This window comes from Gambusia affinis, linkage group LG09 (genome assembly GCF_019740435.1).
Source record: "Gambusia affinis linkage group LG09, SWU_Gaff_1.0, whole genome shotgun sequence".
NCBI classification, from domain to species: domain Eukaryota; kingdom Metazoa; phylum Chordata; class Actinopteri; order Cyprinodontiformes; family Poeciliidae; genus Gambusia; species Gambusia affinis.
In genome coordinates this window covers 13486036-13498670 of record NC_057876.1, presented here as the reverse complement: position 1 = coordinate 13498670, position 12635 = coordinate 13486036, and the positions used below count along the sequence as shown (strand labels likewise).

The 12635-nt window shown below is 39.1% G+C and overlaps 1 protein-coding gene across 2 annotated transcripts in view; it reads left to right on the top strand.

The window, feature by feature from the left end:
- Positions 1 to 12635, top strand: part of pdgfrb (platelet-derived growth factor receptor, beta polypeptide) — a 33146-nt gene that overhangs the window by 5274 nt on the left and 15237 nt on the right. For both annotated transcript variants that reach the window (XM_044128055.1, XM_044128056.1), the window contains exons 2-4: positions 9670 to 9744; positions 11852 to 12169; positions 12251 to 12508. In XM_044128055.1, coding sequence (XP_043983990.1) covers positions 9696 to 9744; positions 11852 to 12169; positions 12251 to 12508 — 625 coding nt within the window. In that variant the 5' untranslated portion in view covers positions 9670 to 9695. The remainder of the gene's footprint in view (positions 1 to 9669; positions 9745 to 11851; positions 12170 to 12250; positions 12509 to 12635) is intronic.

Here is a 12635-nt window from a genome sequence, read left to right as displayed (position 1 = left end):
AAAAAAACTAAAAACTGGGAAGAAGTTTGAACCTTTTATGCCAAAAAATTCACACCCCAGCCGGGTGTGTAACATTTAATTTCTTACAAACCCATTATTAAAATTGACCACTAACGATACATTAATTCCACTCTAATAGCAAACCCACATTTTAAAGAATGAAAAAGAAATAATTGATTTTATTATTTCTTTTATCCCTTTATTCTTTCATTTAAGTTACCGAATGACTCAAATCTAGATCATTAAGCTGATATCTAAGAGCTACCACATCTGAAGCTGCCATTCTGCAGCAAGAAGTCCTTAACATCCCCCCACTGCCACTACAAACAGCATTTACAGCTCTGTTTGAAAGGGGAGCAAACCAAAATCAGCAGTTTCCTAAACATGTGCTGCTTAGCCATGACTACAGAGTCACTTTGGTTTGTGAAATTGGACCTCACATGCTCTGTACCCAAACACTAAACCAAAAAGAAAATAGTATTATGAAAATGGAATAACAGTAGATCTTTTCCTTAAGTGCTGATAATGCAAACCTGACAGGGCCTCGCTGCAGCGTCAGCCACTTAGGTTACAACATACAGGCAATTTTTGCCATGAACAGATCCTTTTAAAGTTCAACGTCCAGCTGTGTAACTTGGATCTAAATTGGGGTCAGTGCAACTCAGTCACAAATCTCCACCAACTATTTCCGTCAGACTGATACTGTCAAAACAAGCGAAGACCCCTTTTTGGCCTCATTCCATCCCAAAAATATTTGAAACTTGGCAGAAAATGTTCCAAAGGGGCAGACTTTGGGGCACAACTTGTGTATTTTGATTCTAAAATGATGGAAAAGCAACTACATACTGTACTCTGGAAAAGAAGAAAAGCTATGTTATTTTGGCTTGGATTGAACCCGAGGAGCGTCAACACCTGTCTGTTCATTTCTTTTGGACTGGACACTACAGTTAGCCAATATTTTGTTATCCTGGTTTCCCTTTTGTTTATGTTTTTCATGCACCATTACTATATTTGCATGTTTTTGACCACAGCAAGCAAAATGTTTTTACCAGAAACACTACCTTACCAGTATCAGACAGTAGAAAAAACATTGTTATCACCATACATTTGGATGTGGCTGTTGCTGCCGGCACATATCTCCCTGAGGCAACACTGGAGGCTAGAAATAAAGCTGACGCAAGAAAAAAAAGAACATTATATTTTTTATCCAAATGAAAGCAAACCAATTTTAAACTGAGGCAATATATCAATGATCCAATATCACGTTTTCTCATGTTGTACCCACAGTGTGTTTTACTGGCAGTTTTATGTGATAGACCAAAACAAAGTTACTCTTAACAGTGCAGTGGAAGGAAAATAAAAGCTGGTTTTCAATATTTTTCCAAATAAAACTGAAAAGTGTGGTGCACATTTCCATTCAGCTCTCCTAACTAAATACTTTGTAGGAACCATGTTTTGCTGCATCAGCAGCTGCAAGTGTTTTATTTTATGTTTGTATTAACTTAGCTCAAGTAACATGTACATCAGTTTCTAATTCTTGCCACAGATTCTTAATTAGATTTAGGTCTGAGACTTTCAATGTGCCGTTTTACAACATGAAAATACTTAAATCGAAACCCTTTATTGCAGCTCTGACTAATGTTTAGGATTGATTTCCTGCAGGAAGGTGAACCACGTTTCCAAGTCTTTTTGGCTTCTGACAGTTTTTTTTTTCGTTTTTTTTTTTTCGAGATTGTCTTGCATGTTTACCTCCATCCATCTTCCCTTCTATTTTGACCAGCTTCTCTGTCCCTTCTGAAGAAAAGCATTCCCACAGTATGATGTTGCCACCACCATAATTCACCAGAGAAGTGGCATGTAGTATTTTTGTTTTCAATCACACATAACATTTGATGTGAGCTTTGTTCTCATCTGACCAAAGCCACTTCTTTGTATCTTGTGACTTCTGCATGACTTTTGGCAATATCCAAAAAGTCATAGCTTTCTTTCAATGACGACATTTGTCTTGTCACTCTTCCATAAAGTCCACATTTGTGCAACCCACAATTCTATTCACAATTGTGTTAATGTTTTGGGGGTTTTTTTGTTGAAATTCCAGTATAATACCTCAAGGGTTGTGGTTTTAATACGACAAATATTCTACAGTTTGAGAAATGCAAAAATATTAGCATGGGACTGCATGATGGGATCCATATTTCACAGCAAAGTTTTATCATTCATATGACACACATACCCCAAACTCTGTTAATAAAAATGTTTGTGCAAAACCCAATGCACAAACATTGGGTTTTGCATGTGATTCTCAATTTGAAATTTCTCACTACAGTATCTAGCCACGCCCCTTTACCTGTTTCTGGCATTTTGCAATGAGGTCACCTGCTGCAGGACTGAAAAGGTGACTGCTTATTTCCTGAGATCAGCTCTCCTATGACAATGACTGAACTAGAATCGGCAGATGCTCACACAATGACCTCTGATGGCAAACTGGCAACACAGAAAGTGTAGGAAAATAAAGACTGCTTTAAATAACAAATGAAACTTGGGTGTGCAATCTGGTGTGAATACAAACTGTAGGTGCAGAATGCAAATTATTCAGGAAGTTGAGTCGGTACTAGCTGAACATAAAACTGCACCAAGGGAAGAGCTAGAAGGTGTCACAGTCCTGGGATGTTTGGGTTTCATCCGTGTTTGTATCTTGATTATTTCCTCGTTATCTTTGGCAGTTATGCTGCATTTAAGTGATTCTCGGAACTGGAAAATTCTGACTTCCAAGTTGGGAAAAACAACTGAATCATCCTTGAAAGTCGTATATCCCGCTGGGAGACGGGGAGCAACTCCAGCTACCCACAATTACGGCTCATGAGGCGGATAAGAGTGTTTCTGAAATTAGTGTTACATGTAGACCTGTCAACTACAAACCAATCAAAAGTGGTGTTTGCTCATGGAAAATAAATCTTAAAATGATGTTTATAAGAGGTAACGCAAATACTGTATAAGGGTGTCAACATGTTGAAATTCAGATTTTTTTAAGTTAAAACGACTCGGTTGTGACGTCGAACCCAACTTGAGTTCTAGCTGGAACGCAGCATTATCTCATCTGTCTCTTTCCTTCTCTGTAATTACTTGTTGTTTTAACCCTGTATGTGAATATACTTCTCACCTGTGTCGTGATTCTTACATCAAACCCCGTTTCTAATCATGCTCTTTTGTGTGTTCCTGGTTCTCTGTAAGTGTTTTTGGACTGCTTCACTTATTTTATTCCAATGCAGGGGTCTCAAACTCCAGTCCTCGAGAGCCGCTGTCCTGCAGTTTTTAGATGTGTCACAGGTACAAAACACTGGAATGAAATGGCTTAATTACCTCCTCCTTGTGTAGATCAGTTCTCCAGAGTCTTGCTAATGACCTAATTATTCTATTCAGGTGTGGTGCAGCAGAGGCACATCTAAAAGTTGCAGAACAGCGGCCCTCAAGGACTGGAGTTTGACACCCCTGTTCTAATGTCTGCCTAATTCTCTGTTTCCCTTTGGGTCCTCCTGAAAATGACCAAATCATGCTACTGAAAAAAATAAACGTCACTAAAACATCACACTGTTCCAATCTGTTTTACTCATCCCTGAACACAAATTGGGTTCACTAGACCACATTTTGTGAACTCTAAACTCTTGTACTCTAATGAAAACAAACCTGTCTTTCATATACACCGTGTGTTTGCAATCACCTCCACAATTATTTACACTCCTGTGAGGATATGTGCGACAGCCTTAAAGTAAATCAATTTTTCCTTATTTCCCTTTCTGTTGTCCTCTCTCCGGTAACTGTATGAGGACAAACCTAATGCTCAAACCCCACTCAGGACAGGTTCACTCTTTGTAAACCTTTTAATAATCACTCTGATGGTAGACATGGGAGCGTTTAGATTGACCCCTATAGATATTAGACATTCACAAACCTTCTTTTAATGGCTACTTAAGATTGGTCTGTCCTTGACTTTATTTAGGAGAGGAAATCATGTCCACTTAAATTGTACTGTCCAAATATAGACTAAACAAAAAGATTGCAAGTCAAGCTTGGTAGCTCATTTGATCAATCACAACCATCTCATTTAGAGAACGATAAACGTCATCATGTAAATGGCCTTTCACAGTTTTGTTGGGAAACAAAATATCTGGAAAAACAAATTGATTAATAAATTAATAGACAGTTTAACCAGTGTTAAAAAGTAAAAAGAACTAGTACTCAGCATTTCTCCAGCTGAACTTTTCTCATTTTTTATTTTAACAATCTACCACTGCTGTGGCTTTTTTTAGATACTTAATACTAATAGATGGCAAATTTCTTCATTGAAACAAAATCTATATCTGATTTAATTGTGTGAGTCTATTACTAAAATGTGCTATAAAAGGTTGGTTTCTTGCACATTTGTGAAAAACCTTTTAGAAATTATTTTTTAAAAATAAATAAATCAGAAATAAACATATCATGGAAAATAAATTAAGATGTGACACTCAAAAAGACAATGAAGTTTTAATATTCTTGCCTTTGATTAGTGTCTTTAGGTGGGCAGAAACTGGAGCTTGTATTACCGGCTTCAAATACTCCATATACAAATACATTGTGCTTTAATAGACAGTTTTTCCACAAAATGAACTAAAGCATTAACTTTTGTTTGGGAAAGGGAAGTTCCATTGTTTTCTTTTAAATATTTCAGCTGCTGCCTGAAAGGTTTTCTACTGCTTATGTGTGACTTAATCTGACAGAGTGTTTGCAGCACAGTTTAGTTGTTCCCAGGCTAACACATTTTCATTATTTATTGCAGCGCTGTTAATGTAAAGCTGTTTAAGTCCTGTTACACTTTGCAGACCCTGCAGCCTCTTGGGGTGGGAACAGTGCACTGCTGCTGAAGGACCAAAAGGTTTTCCTCTGGGGGGAGGATAGTCAGTCCAGGAGGAGAGATTTAAAAAAAAGAGATTTGTTTGAACAAAGACTTTTCCCACACAGCCGCTCGGCTCTCTCAAAATGTAGATACCCATGAATTAATTACAAGGTTTTATCTTTATTAGACCTTATAGATGTCTATCCCATATATTTCTACATGTAAATATATCCAGATAGTATCAGTGTTTCTGATAAGGCAGTGTCAGATTCTACGAGGTTTAATTGTTTTTCTTGGAAAGACATGACCTGCTAAATTGGAGATGTTAGTTTTGCAGATCTCAGCTTCCTGCTCACTTTAGCAGGGTAAACATTAGTGTCTGTGATCTCAGACTCTGTGTGCACTTTTTCTGCTGCCCCAATCTGCTCGGATTTATTTTTCCCCATAAAGACTATTCCATATGTCTGCATGGTTCCTGGGTCTTTTTTTCCACAGTCTGGTGGAGGGTACAGTATTCCTTTTGTTGTTTCATTGGCTGGTCATGCTCTGTCATTGGTCGTTTCATGCATTTGACGGTACGCTTCACATTGCTTTGTTTTGGTCTTCTTGTTTCTCCGGCCCTCTGATAGTGAGTCAAGATCTCTTCTGGTGCATTTTGTTATGTGAAGAAGTTTTGAGTTTCATCACTGTTGGTCTTCCACTCATTGTGGCGTCCTTGTTGTCTGTAAGTCTTTGGTTTGTGGTTTCGACGATGCACTGTGTCAGGGATGCATCACACCCACACAGGGCCTAGAAAATTCCCAGTGCCGGAAGTCAGATCCCTCCAGCTGCAGCCTGTGAGGAGTTTGCTTTTGCGTTTGTTAAGGATCACACTGCCTCCCTCCACCCCACACCCCCACTTCTTCCAAGTGCAAGCAATCCCCTCTTGGGATGCACTAATTCACACAATTGGCTGCAAATGCTCTTTGGACGAAGGTTCCCACCTTATCGAGCTCCGCTTTATCAGTGCCAGATGTTTAAGTAAAACATCGCAGCCTCACTATATATGTGTCTAATCCCAGGAGCAGGTTTAGCTGCATCCTGAGGCAGAGCGTGGGCCCTGGGCCTCCCGCTGAGGTCGAGATCAGCGATCTTTTCTCGTTAGCTGGTGACACTTTGAGTGTAGAGAGTTTGTTTACGATAAACCGCCAAATTCCCAGCATCTGTGGGAAAATTCATGTGGAGGAATAGAAGTGTATCCCTTCTGGTGATTGCTGCGCCATCGCTGGAGTAAACACAGTTTGTTTTCCCTCAGACCTTTGAGATTACAGCGGGAACGTGGTGGCCCAATCCGAAGACCTAAATGACAACAACAAACATCTGGCTTGGAGACATGTTTTGCAGATACTTTACGAGATCTCATATTAAGATGATTTGACGTGACCCTGCTTTATTTGTGGACACTGCGGACATTCCTTACTGTAAATGACTCTGTTGTTGTGGCTCAGTCAAAAAGCATCCTTGAGGTTAAGAGATCAAACAGCCTTCAAGCATTTTTTATAGAAGTCATTTTACGCTGCTTGACTTCTGTGCAGATTTTTCCCCCTGTTTATGTCATTAAGCTTCAAACTCTTTTAAGATTGCTTCTCTGACTGGTTCTTTGAAAGACTACAAAAGTCAGCACATTTAGGTTAAGTATGGATTTTTTTCTCCACTATTTAATCTCAGATGCACAGTACCTGGCTAAAGTATGAATTTTTCTTGAACATGTTCACATTTTGTCGCGTTGTAACCTCAATCTTCAGCAGTGTGCTACACGCTCTCTAGCAAGCAGGCCTTTTGGTCAAGTCTGTTCAAAACATCTGACCTTCATTCAAAACACTATGTGCAAAAGAAAGATAAAACTACACATCACCCTGAACGCACCATCTCCAGGGTGGAAAGTGGTTGGGGTGTCATGCTGTGGAATGTGTTTCTTCACTAGGAACAAGAAAGCTGGTCAGAGTTGATGGAAAAATTGTTGGAGATAAAATAGTTTAAAGCCTCTGAGAAAGGATTGTTAGAGGCTTCAAAAAGACTTAAGACTTTCACCTTCCAGCAGAATAAAACCCCTAACCAAACAACCAGAGCTGCTGTGAACTGATTTAGATAAAAGTTCCGATCAAATCATGCTCTTGTATCAGAATGGCCCAGTCAAAGTTCAGACATAAATCCAGTTATGAATCTGTGGCAAAACATTCATAATCAGAATTATGTGGTGCTTTGTGTTGCTCATAAAATCCTATCATGAAATAATTTTTTTAAATGTTGTGGATTAAATGTGACAAAATTTTAAAAGTCAATACTTTTGCAAGGAGCTGTAAGAGCATGAACTCTAAAACTCTGACCACAAGAGTTTTGCTTATTTTGTCAAACTGTTACCATTTTAAATATGATTTGTTACCCCTGACTATGCCAAGTAACACATGCCTTTGGCGTCACTTGGCTGTTGTCGCTCAAAGCCCTTCGCACTGACAGTGAGGTTAGGGGCTTTATTTTGAGCGCTGACGAATAGCTTCCTCACGGCACGGACCCTCGCCGCTTGCTGCTGCTGGGCCCTCTGGGACAAAGTGACCCCTCCACTCTTGCCGTCATCACCAGCAGGGTCCCATGTGTATCGGCGGTCCTGGGAAAGTTTTAGATTAATGCTGTGGGAACATGAACTGTACACAGACATCAGTAACAAAAACAGAAAAAGGAGGGAAGGTCTCTGTGTGTGTGTGTTTGGTGTAAGAGTACATCCATGTTGTAATCTAATGTGTGTCCATAATTCTTGGTGCCAATGAGAATCTAGAAGTTTGTACGTTTCTGCTCATTATCCATCCGCCTTTCCTTCACCTCATTTTATTAGAACCAGGAGGCGGGGGAGGAAATGGACCAGCCGTGTTTTTTGGAACTGTTCAAGAGCTTTGAGCTTTCTGCTTTGGGAACGGAAGTGCCAGAGGCTGTTAATTTAGGGAGACAAACTTGTATCTGGTTTGAGTAACAGACTGACTTCAGGCTTATTTCTGTGTGCCAAACTGTTGGAGACATTTCAGCTGTTTTATACCTGAAAGCATATCTATGAAAACCCCTGAAACACTTATCAATTAGACAGCTGAGTAAAATGTCAAAACAGGCTGTTTTTACATAACAAATAAAAATAGCACAAAGAGGTTGTAAAATCTTTGCGCAACATAAGGCAAAAGAAAAAAAAAAACTAATTGAAAGATTTCACAATTTCTTTTCCTTCTTTCTCTTCCTCCTCCACCAACGCTCTTCCCAAGGCTCACTCTTCCGCCCCCCTTTTTTTTCCCACCCTCTTGCGTACAGGCCTGTGATCCATCCTTAACTGTTTCCAGACTTGTGCGTGCAGCCGGCCTTAACCCCACGCCCCCCCCGAACATAACAACAAACCACCCCTCCACACCCTCACCCACCTTATCCTCTGGCCTTCTCAGCTGTGTGAAGTTACAAGGTCTTTAGCAGTAAAATGTAATTTCAGTTCATCTGAGATGCTACATTTGCATCAGTGTACAACATGATATCCCCAGCCAGTTCGCTTCTGTCGGATGCATATGTGAATGCCCTCATTTTCACTTTGGTTTACACCAAAACCAATTAATGCCTCAGCATGACCCCAGAATAACTTGGACATAGCATTGTTGCCGGTTAGCCTGCTGCAGATATGCACACACTGACCGGTTTGTGAGGGAAACCAGGAACAAAAGGAGACGCACATTGTCGCTCTGTCCTGGTGCAGCGAGGCATCAAATACCTCCAGACTAGCTCAGGAGCCAAGAAAGAAAACAGCTTCATGATGGATCACATGCTTTGTTTTATTTTTCCTTTAAGCTTTACAAGCGCAACAGAGTGTTCTCACAAACATTTTGTCACTCAATTTGAACTAGAGCAGCATATGTCAAGCCGCCATGATTTAAAAGCCGTTTTGTTACGCTTGTGAAGCTGTGTGTAATCATTAATGTAACAAAAACGGGGTTTTTTCTGTTACTTTGCTCAATTTGATGGATATTTGGTAAAGATTCTGATTACTTTCCAAAACAGGCCACTGCTCTTATGAAAAAAAGATCAGCAACCTTAGATAAATCATGATTTTTTTATTATTCAAGAATTAAGTGCAACATTTGATGCAGCCTTGGTGATCCCTCATCTGAGAAATATTATATCTTCCTTGGAGTTGCCCAGCTTTGCACTTTTACTTTGTACTTGTATAGCACAGTATTAAATCCAGAGGATCCCAAAACACTTCACACTGCAATCAGTCATTCAGCAATTCTGGAACATGTACAATAACGTAATATAAATGCACATGTATTTACACAAAATACACAGTCACTCAATGTCTTTTTCACATCGATTGACTGTAAACATGTCAGGTGACCAGTTTGGACATCTAGAACATCTAGAACTTTTTCCACATTTTGTTCTTCTGTGATAAACAAGCAGAAGAACAACATTTAAAAAAAAAAAAAAACTAAAATTTTACTATTATAACCAAGAGTTGAAAAGAGATGCAGTGATGGAAAAAAGTGGATGAGATTACTGGGTAAAGTCTTAGATAATTTGTCTGAGGGTGGCAAAGCTGTCAAAAACATTTATCCCATCTAAGTTAGTTTTTTTTTACTAAGAGTATTATTGATTTATATTTTGTTAATTTTGTGCTTTACTTTTGCACATTTTAACACCATGTACATGTATGGTTTTTCTCATGTACAACACTTTGAGCGGCATGAATCATAAAGACTCACTTAACGATTGTACCATCTTTCTTTTTGCAGAATAGTGGGGTCACGAGGCAGCCACAATGAGGAGGCTGATAGCATCTGTGCTACACCTGATGGTCGCTTTAACAGGTTAGTGCTCAGTTTCACTTGACAAACAAGAAGTGAAAATGCATAAGAACATTCTTCAGATCTGTTTTTTTTTCCAGAAGTAATAAATGGGATATGAAAAACAGAAAATACTTATTTATAAAATTAGCAAAATTTGCATTATTTATTCCAGCAACATAATCTTTCACTAAAATTTTGAAAAAAAAAACATCCTGTTTTCAAAGATAAATGTCTTTTTTTAACGAACTCCTCATAAGTGCCCTATTTAATACCTGCAATCTTAACAGTCTTTTATATAATTTCACAAGACTGGAGCATGAAGAGTTATCTCATTCATCTTTGCACAGTTTATCTAGATCCTCCAGAGTCTTGAATTAGTTCATGTACTCTCGTCTCTCCAGACTATCTCTCAGATATTCTAGAGTACTTAAAGGAGAAACAGGCCAACAGGATCACAGATCCTCCACCATACATAACAGTGAACAAGATTGTCTTTTTCACATCGGAAGGGTTAAAATTAGTCTCATTTGATCATTTTGATTCTAGTAAGACAAGCTCTATAGATATGATTGTGATGGTGGAACAGAAAAGACATTTTCCATCTAGAGAGCAGGCAGCTGAGAGTGGGATGGCATTTAACCCTCCTGTTATGGTCCAGGTCAAATTGACCCATTTTAAAGTTTAAAATATATTTTTTTAATAGTTGGAAGTATTTTTTTTGCATGAAACCTTTTCTATTTGTCTTAATAGGTGCACTCTACATAGAAATTGAAAATTTATTCATTTTATACATTTGCACCACCCCCTGTGTTTACTTTTCACATAGATACTGTTCGGGTCAATTTGACCCAGCAGTCAAGTTAAAGTGCAAAAAAAGATAAAAAAAAAATTCCAATTCTATATGTTTCCTGGCAGCTATGAACCATATTTCACCACACACACACACAAACACACACCACCACACGCCTACATGCACACCCAGATACACACAAGGCCATTTTCTCACTACTCTCTTTATTTCACTAGGAAACTGTGAGAAAGCAGAAACTTTTGACGGGAATCTTTTCTTTTCCTGTGGACAAACTCCACCCACACTGAGTGGGAACTCAGCAGAAGTGAAGGAAAACATAAATACTCTGCATCACTCGTTTGTCTTGATTTTAATTAGTGGATCAATTTGACCCAGAACAGTATGTGTGTCTCAAGTTCAATTTTAAACATCACCCACTGAAAAAAAAAAGTGTAATATAAAAAGATTTACAAAAGATCAATTTCAAGGAAATTATTGTTTTTTTGTTTCTAGGTTTTTATCAGTGAACATAAAAAATGTCAATTCCAGTTTTTATGTCCAGATGAGTAAATGAGTAGGTTGTCGTCATTGATCATTTATTTCTGAGAAATAAAAAAAAACATCATTGCACAAATATTGATTGAAATTGTTAGCATAGGAGTTAGTAATCAGATACAAAAATGTTTTGGAGGATTTTTTGGGTTTCTGATTCTATTGCATGAGTAAACACTCCCCGGGTCAAACTGACCCACAAACATTATTGCTGTACCTCAGAAACGAACACAATAGGAGGGTTAATTGCGGTTGTGAGGAATATTTTTTACCTCTTCTCCCAAACTCCTCACATGCTGGTAAGTTAAGTATGCATCCATATCCAGCCTAGTTACAACAGGCAGAAGAAACAGGCCTTTTTGAAATAACACATTTATACCTCAGAATAACAATAGCAAAAGATCCTAAAGAGTCTGATCAGTTTACAAAGCAAAGCATTAACTTATACAATTTACTCAGTTACACTTACTTTATGAAAATTATTCAGTGTGCCAAATTAGGGTGAAATTTGTTTATTAACCTATGACCTTTCCCCCAATTAACTGATAACACTTCAATTCTTCATGCAAAAGATAAATGATGCTTCTTTCACTTTGTATCCATCGGTCTCTGACACGTCGTCTTCATCCTCCCTCTCATCTGCTCCAGACAACTCACATCCTTCAACAGTCACAGATAGGACAGGATCTAACTTACATTGTTGATTTAACCTCTGAACTGCTTCTGCTATCTCTTTGACATCCCCCTCTTACATACTGACCTCATGTCTTCTTGCTCAAACTGCAGCTTTGGTGCATTTCTGCCCAGAAGTGCTCAGCCTGAAGATCACCCCTGATGACAAAGAGTTTGTCCTGGCTCAAGGCTCGTCTCTCACCCTAATCTGCTCCGGCTCCAGCCAGGCAAACTGGGCGCTTAAGAGGGACGATTCAACTTACTACCTGAATCAGCTAGATGAGAATATGAAATCAAGATACAAAATCTTTGAACTTGACACAACGTCGGTTGCTCTGAACCTAACAAGTGTGAATTGGATGCACACTGGTGTGTATCAGTGCATTGATGATATTTCTGACGAGATAAAGGAAGTGGCCGTTTTTGTACCAGGTAGGGTGCGCCTCGTTTCACGTTAGTACGACCTCTTGCACTAACTCCGACTGTCAACTTACAAGCCACCTCTCTCTTCAGATCCTGAAGTTTGGTTTGTAAAGAGCACCCATGGCATGGTGACGAAGACCAGGGAAGAAAGCATCATCCCCTGTGTGGCCACCAACCCAAACATCACTGTCATCCTGTATGAGTGGGACACCAAGAGGCCCATCAAAGGGCATTACGTACCGAGTGAGGGGTACAGGGCCCAGCTGGAGGACAGAGCATATGTGTGCCGTGGAGAGCTGAATGGGGAGGTCAAAGAGTCTCAGGAGTTTAACGTCATCAGCATTATAGGTTGGAGTGCAGCTCAAAGCGTCACCCACTACCAGACACTCACTAACACTCGCATTTTTATTCAGTCCAAATCGAAAGCTAAACTATTGAACTTAAAAGTCATAGAAGCAATGCGTTTTGTGTATTT